This window comes from Balaenoptera borealis, assembly GCF_965194805.1.
Source record: "Balaenoptera borealis genome assembly, chromosome: 7".
NCBI classification, from domain to species: domain Eukaryota; kingdom Metazoa; phylum Chordata; class Mammalia; order Artiodactyla; family Balaenopteridae; genus Balaenoptera; species Balaenoptera borealis.
In genome coordinates this window covers 4,513,127-4,530,708 of record NC_138864.1, presented here as the reverse complement: position 1 = coordinate 4,530,708, position 17,582 = coordinate 4,513,127, and the positions used below count along the sequence as shown (strand labels likewise).

Below are 17,582 nucleotides of genomic sequence, written 5' to 3'. Positions count from 1 at the left end.
GCACCAAGCCTTGCGAATTTAAAAACTGGGGTGGCGACTACACCCAGTCAGCTCACAGCCCACTAGGTTCCAGTCTTGGGGTCACGGTGTAAATCCGCTCTGTGGAAAACTGGAAACATCAGGTGAAAGCCAGGACTGGTGAAGAGCAGGGCTTGCCAGGACCACCTCCAGCTCAAATGAAAATTCAGAGCCGAGTGTCAAGTCAAACACAGTTTAGGATCAGAAACAATGAGGCTCTGAAAGCCATCATTCAAATTCCAAGGCACCAATAGTTCTTTGTGCCAACAGACACATGCTTCACCATCCAAGGAAATCCTTCCAGGTTATTAAAAAGGAGTGGATTCAAGGTGCAGCCGTGTGGCAACAGGACTAACAGAGAATAAGTCAGGCTACCTGGCAGATGAGTGAGGGTTCACCTTCAATCCCCCTGTGGGGCTCAGAGACCACAGACCACCGGAACCATACTGTCACACAGAGAGGATGGGCTGGGACACGGCTGCACACGCTCTCATCCTAAGGCAGCAGATGACCCCCGGAGCATGACAGCCAACAGTGCTGGGCCTTCCAAGAGCAGGGTTCCCCTGACCTACTATTCGGGGTGGGCAGCCAGTGCTTGGACATAGATCAACCACAGATTTGGGTTGAATCTAAGGAGGGAAGAAGCCCGGCCCTGTCCAGGGGGCAGTTACCCTTGAAAGCACAGTTTTCTATGTGATGTGAATGGCCTCACATTTTTATCTGCATATCAAATAGCAGAATCCTCGGCTGCCAGAGCAGGGAAACAGAAAAACTGGTTACATACCTAGTCTTGGGGCACGTGAATAGAATAAGACGTTTTTACTTTTGAAAAAATAATTTACTTTGGAGAAATTTAGAATAAATTCAAATCGTATTTGAATGCCAAATAATGAGGCAAATAGCAACAAGAGACTGGGCATGAACCATGCCCTGGGGAAGCCAGCTTCAGAGTGTAAGGAAGGCTGAGCTCAAGGAGGACTGCTTACCCTGGTTCAGTGCAATTCCTGCTTGATTCTGTTTTATAGTTACTGCAGGGGCAAATGAAGCAAATTCAGTGTTTTATTACCTGGGATCGATCAGTGAGACCTTTTGCCAGTATCCAGCCAATGCAATCAATCCCTTCTGGTATTTCTCAAAATGTGATAATGGTTTGAGGATGTCAGGAAAGTCAACCAGCTCTTCCTTGGTCTTCTCATCTTTTCTTGATCTGCTATTCTCTCCAGGGGTTGCATTAATAAAAATTTCAAAAATGTGCTGAAACAAAGTGCTCAAGGAGTGTGTCTTCTGAGAGCTGTTGAGGAGAAACTCTTGACTCACGAGAGCTATTCTACTTAACACGCTCTGGACTGCTTCTCTGAGTTGTTGGTGAATCACGTCCTGAATCAAAGAAGTACTGAAAAGCAAAGCTTTACTCAAATCACCTCTGTTGTCACTTTTCAACCCACAGGAGTTAACACGCTCTGGACTGCTTAACACGCTCTGGACTGCTTCTCTGAGTTGTTGGTGAGTCACGTCCTGAATCAAAGAAGTGCTGAAAAGCAAAGCTTTACTCAAATCACCTCTGTTGTCACTTTTCAACGCACTGGAGGCCTTTACAACTGCTGTGATGGTTTTCAAAAGGTCATTTGGATGTGGAGTCAATGTCAGCAACAGACTAAAAACATCCTTGTTGTCCTTCCCTAACTTATGCCAAAGCGCTTCTGAGGTGAGGTCGATCACCTTTCTCAAGTAAGTCCCTAGTTCCATGCTGTTTCGTGACGGTATTTCATGCAAAAACAGGATCACTTCATGAGTTCTTTCCCCTTTTGTATCTTGAGGCAAATTATGAGTGGAAATTGGATTAGACTATAAAAAGTCTATGTGACTGATGATGTTAACTATAGGAACTAAGCAATCCAGGATTTCTTCCCATAAGTTGACAGAATCCACAGGAAATATTTGGATCCCATTATTAAATGCTGCCACGAGACGTTCCATGTCTTCCAAATTGATTTTCACAGAAGTTAAAAATTCAACTATTTCTTCCCTAATATCATAAATATCTTTGGACTGGTTCACATATATGAATATGCTAGATGACATATTGAAAATATCAGAGTCTTGGGAAACAGCAGGTTTGACTCCAATCATCCCAAAGGCCAAGTCAAGAAATGGCATCAACAAGTCATCTATATTTTCAAATATTAAACGATCTGGTTTTTTCAAAGTAATCATTTCATTGGCAACATCTCGAACACTTTGTTGTAAAATGGAATAAAGGGTGTCCAAGAATTTCATGGTGTTGTTGGCTGTGAAGACGAAAGGCATTTCAAACATGGCAGCCACCTCTCTTGAAGTTTTCTCGGCCAGCTTAAGAAGGTGCACTGTGGAGGTGACGGAGGTGGCAAGACCTCTCATTTTGGCTCCATCGTCCACCAGCATGGTCAGAGTTCTAGACATTTCTGAGAGGGGGTCCGGGGCACGACTTTCTCCACCCGCTCTTGCCCTTGAGATAACACCAAGTAAGCGCTTGGTAATTTCTAACGTTGCTCTGTTTCTTAGGGGAGATGAACTATTTATAAAGGAAAGCAAATCGGTTAGATTAACGAGTATAACTTCTTGGAGGGCAGGGTACAGGGCACGTAAGTCCTTAATAGGAGAGTTTAAAAGAGTGTCCATGAGACGTGCTATCTCTATTGACATTTCTCTCACGAGGTGAAGAGCAGACCTGAGATCTTGATTGAGTTTGAAAAGGTCCTCAGAACTGTTCATATGGGAAAGCAACTGATTGATTCACCACCATAAGAAACTTCAAATTATTTTCAATCTCATTTTTCATTGAGGTTTCCCTCAGAAGAGTATGGAATAAATCTCCCATGAACTGCAGTCCTCGAGGATTATCAAAATAAAATTCTCCACCATCTAACATAAATGAGCTTTTGATTAGGTGATACACAGCTACCTTTAAAGATGAAAAAATATTCACTTATCTGTCCTCTTTCATGGAGGTAAGAAAATGATCCAGTTTCAAATTTTCTAGAATTTTATCCTTTGGGACAAAACTGTAAATATATATTTATTAAATTTCACAGTTAGTAATGAAAAGATTGAAAACATACACAGTTGACCCTTGAACAACCCGAAGGTTATGGGAACTGACTTTCCTTTGCAGCCAGCCTCCATGTCTGTGGTTCCACATCCACGATTCACCCAACTGTGGATCAGGTAGTACTGTAGTACCTATTTATTGAAAAAGCCACTTATAACTGGGCCCATGCCATTGTTCAAGGGTGAACTGTAGTGATTTTTTTTGCTTTACAGTAGCATCATGGGAGGATAATACTGACTGAAATACTGAAATGCTAAAATACATCCCAGATGAAAATTAATGTTTTGTGGCCAAATAATGAAAAGATTGGATGGATTTCATGTATAAATCCATTGCAATGCCTCAAACCTAACAACTGAAAAAGCCATGCACTTTGCTTTTAGAAAGGAAAGGAACGTGAAATGACCATAAAGTGATTCTCAGTGTAGGAGGTAACGTCCTCCTGAATGTTCCAAAACCTAGCGAGCCACTCAGCGTGGCAGGGGCTCTGTGACTTGTCAACTCGGTTGGGCCGAGCCCCAGATTCAAGCCCCAGAGCCCCTTTGTTGTGTGTTTCTGGTCTGGTGGGCTTCACAGGTGATTCGCTCATGAGAGTGCATGACAGCCACTTTGTAGCATCATAAACACTAACCTAGGTGTTGCTGGAGGGGATTCATCAGATGTGACTGAAGACCCCAGTCAGCCAGCTTTAAGTCAGGGAGAAGGGATGCTGCCCCGGGGAAGTCTGACCTCACCAGTCGCAAGGTCTTCGAGAGGGTTAGGACCTCCCGGACCCAGCGAGCCCCACCGCATACGCAGCTGGATACCTCCTTCCCCATCGCCCCGGCCCCGGCCCTGACCCTGCCCCCCAACGGCCCCCTGTGGATGGGAACCTGCAGCTCCTGCCTGTGGGATTCCAGCTTGTTTCCTAACAGCCTGCCCTGCTGACTCTGGACTCCCTCAGCCATCCCCAAAACTGCGGACGCCAATTCAATCCCTGTATGAAGTCTTTGCTCTGGTTCTGCTTCTGAGGTTGAGACCTGACTGATACGGACATCACAGAATAAGGTAGAATCTCCCTCCAGCCTTTTCACTGGCAAGCTTCAAAAGGGATGAAAAAATAATATATGAAAAAACATAATGTGACTGAGTTTTAAAATTTTGGAGTTTTAGCAATTCCAAATATAAACATCAGTAGATTTATTGGAATGAAAATACTTAAGCCCTTCGTTTGTGATTAGACAGTTAATGCATTAATTCAAAATATGACCATCACATATATCCATATACATATATAATAACAAATTTTCATTTCCACATAAAGTAGAATTTTATAATTATTTTCATAATCCAAAACTGTAATAAAACATAATAAGTGATTAATTGCCAGGGGCTAGGCTTATATACATATATTTACTAGTTAGATGACAATCTTCAAAGTTATTTTACCTTGATTTTTATAAAACGTTCACTAAGACAAAATTCACTTCAAAGATCATTCAAAGGTGTTGGTACAAGTGCTGTCATTGACACTTATAAACTCCAGGAAATAAACTGGATTGTAACGTGTAACTACAGGCACTATATGAAGCAAAAGTAAACTCACCTCATCTCTGCAATGACATCTTTGTGGAAGTCTTTCAGCAGAAGAGATATTTTGTCCCCAGAATTTTTCTTTAGTAAAAAGGGGAAGAATGTTTTCAAAAACTGTTCCATGAAATCCACTATGCTTCTTGGAGGGAGAATGATTCTCTCACCATTTTCTGACTGTGTATGGTTCAAGGTGAGATTAATGAAATTCATTATTTGAAGGTTGGTATCACTTAAATTCAAGGCTGCTTCTTGAGCACTCTCAGCTAAGTTGTTGATTGAATTAATTAGGAAGTTTTCAAAAAGCAGCTGAACAACTGAGAAATTAGTTAGCTGTTCTTGGTTTAGCAGACAAAGAAGTAGGGCAACATCAAAATTATCTTCTCTAGAAACATTTTTGAGATAACCCAAAAAAGTAGCAATATCTTTAGTCAACAAAGCTTTATCATCAGTTGAACTCTTGTTAGCTGTAAGAAGAAATAACGTTTGTATCATTTTGGAGTAATCTTCATTTGCATATTTATGAAACCAGTTTTTTATGACCAATAAAAAATCTTCAATGATTTCTAGTGTCTTCAAGGATGATGAATCCAGGCTTTCCAAAAAATGGGCAAGTGGCAAAGTTAGGTTTTGGAGAGCCACTGAATTAGTAATTTGCATTTCTTTGTTAATTTCAGAAAACAGGGGTCTGATACTAAAGTTATGGGTTAGATCTTTCACGATTTGTTCAAACTCAAGCCATAGTTCTTCAAAGTTGTAAGTTGTTTCACTTTTTTTAATAAAACATGATAGTGCTTCTAAACTACCACCCGTAAGGTTTTTTTTTTTTAAGATTTTTTTTTTTTGATGTGGACCATTTTTAAAGTCTTATTGAATTTGTTACAATATTGCTTCCGTTTTATGTTTTGGTTTCTTGGCCCAGAGGCATGTGGGATATTAGCTCCCTGACCAGGGATCAAACCCACAGCCCCTGTATTGGGAGGCGAAGTCTTAACCACTGGACCACCAGGGAAGTCCCCACCCATAAGGTTTTCACTCAGAAATGTCATGAATGGAGAGACTAGAGAATTAGTACTATTTTCTAGGCTCTCATCCCTAGAAAGCAAGTTTATTATCCTTTCCAAATGTAAGGAAATATTTCTAACAGATGATTCTGTTCCTTCATCAACATTAAGGATCTTGTTTAAACTAGCTAGTTTATCAAGGAGGTTTTCATCTGATGTGGCTTTTGTAAAGTTGACATTTTGTAATTTTTCTATGATTTGCAAAGCAACTTGCTTTATGGAACCACTGGGACAAAGTTCAGAGATGCTGCCATTGCTTTGATTTCCAGAAAATGGGACAAATGGTAACACCTTATGCCAAAATTCTTGCACAGTTTTCACAAGCAAAGTTTTAACATGGAAGACTTTGGACAGCTCTAGAAGAATGGAATTCCAATCCATTAATTCATGAATTACACAGGCTACTTTCCTAGTTATTTCCACCTGTGAGCTTTCATTCCAACATTGTGAGTCTTCACCTGGGGAAGACAGGTGGAGGTGGTCAAGGATACTGGCCACTTTGCTGTAAAAGGAAGGAGATGTGAGCTCGTGGGCATCACAGGCTCCTGACCTTGGATTCTGCTGAAATCCAGAAGTTGTGTGATTCCAACACCAAAACACAGGAAGACAAGTTAAAGCCTCTGAAAGGATGCCTGGTTGATCTGATATTAATTCAATTGTGTCCAAAAGAATTTCAATCACAATAGCGAAGTCTTCCTTGGTGACGTCTGAAAGGCTTATGCCATGCAGGAGTGTGAAGTTACAGATATCCTTGAGGGCCTCCATGATGTTTTTGTCACCCATGCCCCACAGGAGCCTCATGGCATGAGGGAGCACATAGTACACGTCAAGTGAGGCATCGGCGTCCTCTTTAGGAAGCAGGCGTGAGAACCTCAGCAGGTGGTAAATACTCCAAGAACGTGAGCTGTCGACAGGTTTTTCCATCAAGTCAACAAAGAAGCTGACCCCCAAACTGCCAGTACCTAACTTACTGACGATCTTAAAGAAATCTCACACCGGTCAGAATGGCCATCATCAAAAAGTCTACAAACAGTAAATGCTGGAGAGGGTGTGGAGAAAAGGGAACCCTCTTGCACTGTTGGTGGGAATGTAAATTGATACAGCCACTATGGAGAACAGTATGGAGGTTCCTTAAAAAACTAAAAATAGAACTACCATATGACCCAGCAATCCCACTACTGGGCATATACCCTGAGAAAACCATAATTCAAAGAGAGTCATGTACCAAAATGTTCATTGCAGCTCTAGTTACAATAGCCAGGACATGGAAGCAACCTAAGTGTCCATCATTGGATGAATGGATAAAGAAGATGTGGCACATATATACAATGGAATATTACTCAGCCATAAAAAGAAACGAAATTGAGTTATTTGTAGTGAGGTAGATGGACCTAGAGTCTGTCATACAGAGTGAAGTAAGTCAGAAAGAGAAAAACAAATACCATATGCTAACACATATATATGGAATCTAAAAAAAAAAAAAATGGTCATGAAGAACCTAGGGGCAAGATGGGAATAAAGACGCAGACCTACTAGAGAATGGACTTGAGGATACGGGGAGAGGGAAGAGGAAGCTGAGACAAAGTGCGAGAGTGTCATGGACATATATACACTACCAAATGTAAAATAGATAGCTAGTGGGAAGCGGACATATATACACTACCAAATGTAAAATAGATAGCTAGTGGGAAGCAGCCGCATAGCACAGGGAGATCAGCTCGGTGCTTTGTGACCACCTAGAAGGGTGGGATAGGGAGGATGGGAGGGAGGGAGATGCAAGAGGGAAGAGATATGGGTACATATGTATATGTATAACTGATTCACTTTGTTATAAAGCAGAAACTAACACACCATTGTAAAGCAATTATACTCCAATAAAGATGTTTAAAAAAACAAAAAGAAAAGAAATCCATCAGGCTTTCACTTATCTGTTCCAGCTCGTCTACTAGCAGGTGTATGTCTGTTTCCTTGACTGTGCGCAGGAGAGAAGTTACCTTCTTTAAAACTTGAAAATTATCTGGCTCTTGTGGAATATCGTGATAAACTGAGGGCATCAGGGCATTGAACGCCTCCCTCACGAATTCAATACTGAGACCCACGGCTTTCATTAATCCATGAGAAATTATCTGGGGTGAATTTTGGAGCTCATGAGATAAATTGAAGGCAAGGTAACTAGCTAAATGATAAAATGAACGGCCTAAGTTGTGTATATCATTTTCCTTTGGACTGGTAGCAATTATGTTTAAATTTTTTTCAGTTTTAGAAGAGGTGTTCTTTTCCAGGATGTTAGGGGAAATATCTTTCACAAGTTTTTGAATTTCCTTCCCCAGAGCTACCAAATGCAGCCAAATACTTTGAAACTGATGAGGCATTTCATCTGACATTTCTATGAGTTTTAGAATTAATTCAGTAAAATGTTTCCAGTTGGATTGAGGCGCAAAATCAAAGTTCCTTGTTAAGTTGTTGATAAGCATCCTTACTTGGTTTGTGGAATCATTTAAAAGAGTTAATAAAATCTCAGACTTTGGTACCTTTTCTTTTTCAAAGACTGCATTAAGTATAACGTTTAGAAAGTCAGTCACATTTTTTAAGTAAACGTTCACATGATTTATATTTGATGTATTCAATGAACAATAAGGCCCCATCATTATATTCAACATCCAAGTAACGCTTCAAAGTAGAGTTCATTTTGTTTTCCACATCTGGAAATATTCCCTGGCAGATTTTGGGAATTTTCACATCACTCCAGTGCATCCAAAATCTGAGTGAGACCAACACGAAAAGGAGTGAAAATATTCGTGTCCAGCTGAAATATTTGAGTCATGTGTCCACAGATTTTTTCCCACATCCGCAGCCACGAAATGGTACAGTGAACGGCCGTAAATTCACAGAACTCACCGCCGATTGCGGAGAGGTTTGAAAGGATGTGTGCCCATGGGCGAATAGATGAAGACCCCTCATCTTTTGAATAATTCATGGAAGAAATGCTTTCATTATCCAGAACAAAGCATTCACTACCCAGCAGGGCTTCTGCTGAGCCATTGGCGAGTTGGCTCACATACTGAAATAAAGAAATATGAAAACCATCATCCACCATGAAGAGCTGCTTGAGACCTGTCAAAGTAGCATGGATCACTTCCTCTGCGGGGCCCTCTGTAGACATCAGGGATTGGTCTTGAAGCTCCAAAAAGTTAAAAATTGAAAGCAACTGTTGACAGTAAGATACTTCAGAAATTCCCCCAAGAAACCCTGTTGTATCATATAAAAATGCAAATGCTGGGGCTTCCCTGGTGGCGCAGTGGTTGAGAGTCTGCCTGCCAATGCAGGGGACACGGCTTCGAGCCCTGGTCTGGGAGGATCCCACATGACACGGAGCAACTGGGTCCGTGAGCCACGACTACTGAGCCTGCGCCTCTGGAGCCTGTGCTCCGCAACGAGAGGCCACGACAGTGAGAGGCCCGCTCACCACGATGAAGAGTGGCCCCCGCTCGCTGCAACTGGAGAAAGCCCTCGCACAGAAACGAAGACCCAAACCCAGCCAAAAATAAATTAGTTAATTAATTAATTTAAAAAAAAAAAAAACCAAACTCAAGCACCCACATACATATATTCAACACCTGAAATCCGTTCCCCGATATCAGGCAAAATTGAGATTAGCTGCTTAATAACAAGTTCCTTATCTCCTTCTCCTGTTTCCTTCATAAAAAAAAAAAAAAAAAAGAAAAGAAAAGAAAAAAATGAAAATGCTTCACTGATGTTTTGGAAATTAAATTGCTTTATGATATCCAAAATGTGTTTTGAGATTTGCGTAAGGAAAGATAGCAAAGACTCTCTCCTCTGAATGCTCAAGAATTTATAAATATATTGGTAAAATGAAGAATAAATCTAGAGAAGTAAAGCTGAATCTTTGTCCTGGAAGACATTTAGATATACATGAGTCAAAATTTTATCAGTGTCTTGCTTTTGAGGTTCAGAAAGGGCTGAGAAAAGATCGGATGCATTCCTCATAGCATAGACTGTGCCCACAGCTTCTGAGACTTGTTCCTGCCTCAGAAATCCTAATTCATAGAGACTATTTATTATCACTTCACTTAAATGAACAAAATCCATTTTCCTGGCTGGCGACTGAGGCCAATCTGAATGGAACAACTGGGAAAAGTGAAAGCTTTTACTATGAATCCTCTCATTTTCTGGATCAGAAAAATTTACAAGCGTAGACAAGATTCCCAGTTTAGCTCTTTCTCCTTTTGAAGTGCCATGCGTCCACAATGCCAGGATCTTGGGATTCATTCCAAAAAGTATTAATTCCATAAATCTCAAGATATTTCTTGATTCCTTCCTTATCCAGAGACTTTCAAGAGTTTGTACTTTTTCAATCATTTCTTTGCCGAATTCCAGAAGTTTCTGAGTATCAATACCAGGTGTGTCTCTCTCTAAACTCGCTAAATGATTTATCCACAAATGACTTGTATTTAGAATCGTCTCAGGGAGAGATGAGAGGTTATGGAATTTGGGAATACTGGATGAGCTGAAAGGATTGGGCAATAATAATTTCTCCAAAAATCCAGTAAGAGATAAAAGGAAGTTCATTTGCTCATCCTCAAGGGTCTGCAACTTCTTTTCCATCATTAGAAGTGCCTGTGTGAAATTTAAGACCCTACAATATTAACAGAACTGATGCAGTAACAGAAAAAATAAATAAATTCAAGACAAATTCAACTTATCAAATTTTTAGAGAATACTCGGATTTGTTTATAGTAAAACATAAATGAAATATTTACTAGGCAATATATTTTCCCAACAGGGATTCATGTGAACATTTGAAAATGTTTTAGAAATCTACAATGCAGTTGCATACATTTAGCTTAAAATCTGCTTCTTGCACCAAAAACAATGCATTTTAAGTTACTTTACTCAGTGAGTTTATATGCATGATCATTAAAGATAAGTTTGTTGTTTACGCCAGAGGCATCTTAGGATTCAATTCCTTATTACATCTCAGAACGTCTTGGTGACAGAGGTTGTCCAAATTGCAAGACGGTTTGAAACTACCCCTGTATGATCTAAGGACAAATTTTAGGATTTCTCATTCTAGAAAGCAACTGCAGTGCTCTTTAAACAATGCTATACTTCCCACTATCAGAAACTCATCATTTTAGATGGCGTACTTCCCCTCCGGGGGTTTATTTTTTAAATACAAAGAGTTCTCAAAGGAGCAGCTCAGCAATTAAGACAAACCCACACTTATAATAGGAGCCCTCACTTGAAGAACTGACTGACTCAGGAGCTACAAGTCCACTTCTGAAATCCTTGGGGCCTGTGTGTTTCAGACTTTAGAAAGGGAGCCTGTGCACGCATCACACATGCATTCATGGCCCCTCCACCAGGGGCACCGGGGCAGCCCTGTATCAACTCACTAACACTTCTGCAGGGACACCTCTGAACAGGTTCAGTGAGAGGGGAAACAGACCCCTTAACACTTAACGTCTGCAGAATGAGTTTCAATGCCGATATTGAGAAAAGCTTTGATTTTCAGACTTTTTCGGATTTCAGAATTGTGGATACAGGATTTTGACCTGTATTGGCTCTTAATGCCCTAAAGGGTGAATTACTTTCTAAACTTCCTTAACTCTGTAATTCTGTTGTGTAACACAATCTGGCATAGAATACACAGAGGATGGGTCAAGTGCAAGGAATTGTTTTCCTCTCTCGCAGCTGAGATCTGACAGCAAGAAAAATACAGGCTTAATTTACTTTATTGCCATTTGTAGAACAGACAGCGGCTAATCTGAACCATGGAACATCGAAAACATTTCCTGGGAAAAAATTCTATCAGGAAAGAGAAAGCTACACTCTGAAGACTTCAATATGAACCTTACTCAAACCCAGCCCTGCGTAGAAATACATGCACAACTACTATGTGAGTAATTGTGTATTGGTAGAGCAGAATGCAAATGATCTTCTTTTTCATTAGGATCTGAGAGGTCATGGGGTAGTAATAGTAGGATGAATAAGGGCCGAAGCAGAACTAGTACTACTAGTAGTGATATTGCCACACACGTTTATATCACTTTACAATTTTTAAAGCACTTTCACCACTATAATCTTAGTTCATGCTTACAACAGCCCTTGGAGGTAAACATCATCATTTCTATTCCATGTGAAAAGAAACATTTCAGGATTTTTTTTAATTAGCAAATTCAAACTGCTATTGTATGGCAGGAACTGGAATATGGGCTGGGTTTTCTCATTTCAAGCTCAGCTTTCTTAATATTAACTCTGTATTTAGTGTCCATTCTTATTCATTCATTCATTAAGTCAACATCTAGTTACCTAGCCCCTATCATGAAAGATACTGTGCCAGCTGCTATGAGTCTACAAATATAAAATTAAACATGTCCTTGGAGCATATACAGACTAGTTTCATTGCCATCTTTCTGTGCTATTAAATAGCTGAGACTTTCGGGAAAGTGAGGTATTATAAATCCAACACGAGCAAGGGACTGATTCGCCAGAGGGTCCATCACCTTTTCTTCCTCCTGTACCCATTAATAGCTGAGCTTAAAGTCTCCCCAGGAGTGACGAATCCCGGGTCTAGACAGATGTTGTGGGGTGCTGCTTAAACTTTGGCTCGCACCAAAACCACCTGTAGAATTTTTTGTATCTACGGAAACCTGGGTACTACACACAGGCAAGATTTAGCATGTCTGGGGCGAAGTTCAAGCATTTGTATTTTTAGCAAATTTCACAGATAAATTTGATCCATTCCCAAGTTTGAGAACTACTGCTCTAAGGCAAAGCTTCTGTCCCATCACATCCCAACACACCCCACAGACAATAAAGTGTGCTTTTAAACTGTACGCAATATCCATAATTATACATAAAAATATCCATTTCAACACATGTGCTGAAATAGCCAAGCGGTATATAATCTGGCAGATTTAGCTCCAAAGATCAATTCTCTCCCAAAAGTCTCCAGAACTACCAGGCTCTTAAATCATCAATCCCGAGTCTAAACTCTAAGCAACTAGATAAGACTATTTTTCAAAGAAATATTTTATTTTGGGAGTATTTTATAATAAATTATGCTTTCAAAGGGAAATATTTTTACCATAATCTGTTTCCTTTCAAAATCCATGGAACATGAGTCATACATTCTATGACACAAATATTTATTGAGAACCGAACACATATGAAGTGCTTTATTGATAGCTAAATCAGGATCTCACATTTTAAAGCAAGTGCCTCCAATAATTAGGTTTTGTTTATCTTCAGATAATAGTTAAGTCAAGACCTAGAAGTTGAATTCTGAAAACTCACCTGGATATTGAAGCCATTGGAGTCTTGATTAAGTTATTCAAAAATGCAAAACAATTATCACCAATGATTTTCCAATCAATGTTTTCTCCATAACAGGGAGATTCCTCAGAGAAAGCTAAATAGGAAGGCATTTCATGTATTGATTTCGAGTTGGGTATAAAAGTCAAGTCTAGTAAAGTGAGAAATGTTACAGTGTTTCAGTTAACATGGTTAAAAATATAACAAGAGAGGATTAGAAGTCCTTCTGATTTGACTTCCGCTTCTGGCCAAGATGAAGTGCCACTGGCCGTCAAGGAGTGTAGGACAGAGACCCATGAACAAACGGCAGAAAGTAAACAAGGTGAGGCCTTCGCCGCCGTGACTCAGAAGGCAAAGCTGGAGTCTGGTAGGCGTCCTGAGTTGAGGGGAGGGGGTTTAGAGTCCGAAAGACCGGAGGGGTTCATGGGACAGAGTACCTGCCCAGGGAGGCATCTGCTGTCTGTTGAGGACGAATGCTCCATGCAAGAGAAGGAGCTCCCTGAGACCAGGGAAAGAACCACCCAAAATTAAAGATAAGGGACCAGTGATCACGCAGGGCCAGGAACAAACTTTGTTCCCGTTACCCAGACTAGAGCGATCCACGATTTGTTAGACATTGAGGAGAAGATGCCAAAAAGGTCTTGACTCAGTAACGGGGAATATTTACAGCCTCTCTGAGCACTGCTCCAGCCCAGCCTAACAAATCTTAAAAGCAAGACCCTAAAGGATCAAACTATTTCAAGCAATGTTTTCGATAACGTAGGAAAACAACATAACAATCACAAAACAAGGCTAAATTCATAATATTTGGCATTCAATCAAAAATTGCCAGCCATGCAAAAAAGCAGGAAAATGTGACCCATAACTAGGAAAAAAATTAATCAATCAAAACTTACCCAGAACTGAGAGAATTCAGGTAGAATTAGTAGAGAAGAGTGTTAATCACATAAAACAGTTTATAGTATTTAGTTTATACTGCATAGTTTTTGTTTGTTTGTTTTTGTTTTTTTATAAATTTATTTATTGATTTATTTCTATTTTTGGCTGCATTGGGTCTTCGTTGCTGCATGTGGACTTCTCTCTAGTTGTGGCGAGCTGGGGTTACTCTTCGTTGTGGTATGCAGGCTTCTCATTGCAGTGGCTTCTCTTGTTGCAGAGCATGGGCTTTAGGCATGTGGGCCTCAGTAGTTGTGCCTCAATGGCTCTAGAGTGCTGGCTCAATAGTTGTGGCTCACGGGCTTAGCTGCTCTGCGGCACGTGGGATCTTCCTGGACCAGGGTTCAAACCTGTGTCCCCTGCATTGGCAGGCGGATTCTCAACCACTGCGCCACCAGGGAAGCCCTGTACTACATAGTTTGAATACCCCAATGAAAAGGCAAAACTTGTCAGGTCAGATAAAACAAGAACCAATTATATGTTGCATGTACCAAATGTGCTTGAAATAAAAGACATAAATAACTCAAAAGTAAAAAGATGTAAAAGACATACCACACTACATTAATCAAAAGGAAGCTTTCAGATGAAGTAGGTTCCAGATGATAATATCATTATTATTTCATAATCATAAAAGCATCAATTTATTGAGAAGACATAACAATTCTAAATCTTTACGCATACTATAACAAAGTTTCAAAACACGTGACACAGGGACTTCCCTGGTGGTCCCGTGGTTAAGAATCCACCTTCCAGTTCAGGGGACGCAGGTTTGATCCCTGGTCGAAGAACTAAGATCCCACATGCCGCGGGGCGAGTAAGTCCATGCACCACAACTCTGAAACCCAGGCGCCACAACGAAGGATACCGCATGCTGCAACGAAGATCCCAACACAGCCAAATAAATAAATAAATAAATATTTTTTTTAAAAAACCACGACACAGAAACTGATGAAATACAGGATAAATAGACATATCCACAATTATAGCTGGAAATTTCAATACCCCTCTCCAAATAATTGATAAAATAGGAAGATAAATATCAGTAAGGATACAGATTTCTTGATCTAATTGATGTTTGAAGAATGCCCCACCCAACAACAATATCGTACACATTCTTCTCAAAAGAAATGGCACATTTTCCAAGGCGACCATATTCTAGGCTATAAAAAAGTCTCAATAAATTTAATAAGATTAAAGTCATACAAAGAATGTTCATTGACTAATTAAATTAGAAATCAATAACTAAATATAACTGGAAAATCACAAACTAAACAGCTCATAGATCAAAAAAGAAATCAAAAGGTAAATTAAAAAGTAATTTAAAATTAGATGAAAATGAAAGTACAATATGCCAATATTTGTGGGATGCCACTAAAAAAAAACAGTACTTAGGGAGAAATTAAGTACCTATATGGAAAAGCATAAGGGTCTCAGAAGCTTCAACTTCCAACTCAACTTCCAAGTTAAGAATCTAGAAATGAAGAGTCAGTTAAACCCACAGTAAGTAGAAGAAAGAAAATAATAAAAGTGGAAACTAAGGAAATAGGAAAAAGAAAAACATTAGGGAAAAACAAACAAAACCAAAGGCTACTTCTTTGAGATCAATAGCACTGACAAAACTATGGGCAGAGTGATCACGAAAAAAGAAAGTCACACATCACTGATATCATGTATGAGAGAGGTAAAGATTATACAGATTCTGTAATATTAAGAGAATAACATGGGGGTCAGTGGTGCCAACCCTCCACGCAGTAAAAAATCCTCTTATAACATATGGTCAGCTCTCCAAATCACATCCCCCATACCTGTGGTTCTGCATCTGTAGATTCAACCAACAACAGATGGCACAAGTACTGTAGTATTTACTACCGAAAAACATCCACACGCAAGTGGACCAGCGCAGGGCAAACCCATGTTGTTCAAGGGTCAGCTGTATTATGAAAAATGGATGACACTAAATTAGACAATTCAGATGAAAGAGAAAAATTCCTTGAAAGACACAATCTACCTAAGCTCATTTAAGAAGAAATAGATAATCTGCATAGCCCTGTATCTATTAAATAAATTGAATTTGTAGTTAAAAATCTTCCCAAAAAGAAAACTAAAGGCCCAGATGCCTTCACTAGTGAATTCTACCAAATGTTTGAGGGAGAAACAATACCAATTCAACACAAACTCTTCTAAAAAAACTGAAAAGGAGAAAATACTCTTCAACTCATGAGGCCAGGATTACCCTGATAACAAAATAAGACAAAGATATTAAAAGAAAGGAAAACTACAGTCTAATATCCCTCATAGCACAAATGTAAAATGTTAAACAAAATTTTAGCAAGTTGAATCCACTAACATATGAAAAAGATATATATCTTACCAACTAGGATTTATCCCAGTTATGCAAGGTTGGTTTAACATTATATATATATATATACTTCACTAGCATTTCAATAGCATAGAAATATTAAATATTAAAATTTCTACAGTGAAAACTACAAGTTGTTAAGAGGAAATAAAGAAGACATAAATAACTGGAGAGATATACTATGTTCATGAGTCAGAAGACTCATTACTACCAGAAAAAAAGTCATTCTCCCTAAATTTATCTATAGATTCAACTCAGTCCTGGTTAAAATTCCAGAAGAATTTTGAGAAATTGACAAGCAGATTCTAAAATTCATATGAAAATGCAAATGACCTAGAATACTTAAAAAAATTTTTTTAGAAGAACAAAGTTGGAAGACTTATACTACTTGACTTTAGGACTTACCATAAAACTATAATAATCAAGATCGGATGATACTGGTGTAAAAATCAACAAAGAGATCACTGCGACAGAGTAAACAGTGCAGGAAAAGATCCACATATTTGCACAACTTATTTAACAGAAGTACAAAGGTAATCAGTGGAGAAAGGATTATCTTCACAACAAATTTTTCTGGAGCAATTAGATCTCCATATGCAAATGATAAAATAATAAAATCTGATATGCACCTACATCATATACAAAAATTAACTCAGAACGCATCACAGATCTACTTTAAAACCTAAAGCTATTAACCTTCTAGAAGAAAACACAGGTGAAAATCTTTGTGACCTCAAGAGTTAGCAAAGATTTCTCAGCTACCGTACCAAAACCATGATCCACTGAAAAAAAAAAAGATATATAGAACTTGATCAAAATTAAATCTTTTGCTCCTGAATGACACTGTTGAGAAAAATGGAAAGACAAGCTTGAGACCAGGAGAAAATATTCGCAAAGCACGTATCTGATAAAGGGTTTCTATCTTGCTTTACAAGGAACTTTTAAACTCAATGATAAAGAAACATACAGCCCAATTTTTAAAGTGGGGGAAAGATTTCAATACACAATTCATGACTAAAGATACACAGACGATATATAAGCACATGAAAAAATACATGTTCAAATCACTACTCATAAATGCGGATGAAATCCATTACGAGATACCACGCCTATTAGAATGGCTAAAAATTTCTAAACCAACCATACCAAGTGGAGGAATCAGAACCCTCTGGCAGAAGGGGCTCTGGTCGAAACTAAAATGGTACAACTT

General features: G+C 39.2%; 1 protein-coding gene across 1 annotated transcript in view; it reads right to left on the bottom strand.

Annotated features, from left to right (window-relative positions):
* The window catches only part of ABCA13 (ATP binding cassette subfamily A member 13), a gene marked incomplete at its 5' end in the record, with an annotated part of 336,636 nt that overhangs the window by 259,926 nt on the left and 59,128 nt on the right, over nucleotides 1-17,582 (bottom strand). The window contains 12 exon segments of the mRNA XM_082400416.1: nucleotides 1,085-1,863; nucleotides 1,867-2,790; nucleotides 2,792-2,983; nucleotides 2,987-3,059; nucleotides 4,692-5,499; nucleotides 5,712-6,728; nucleotides 7,649-8,409; nucleotides 8,411-8,485; nucleotides 8,487-9,021; nucleotides 9,492-9,624; nucleotides 9,628-10,396; nucleotides 13,060-13,174. Coding sequence (XP_082256542.1) covers nucleotides 1,085-1,863; nucleotides 1,867-2,790; nucleotides 2,792-2,983; nucleotides 2,987-3,059; nucleotides 4,692-5,499; nucleotides 5,712-6,728; nucleotides 7,649-8,409; nucleotides 8,411-8,485; nucleotides 8,487-9,021; nucleotides 9,492-9,624; nucleotides 9,628-10,396; nucleotides 13,060-13,174 — 6,181 coding nt within the window.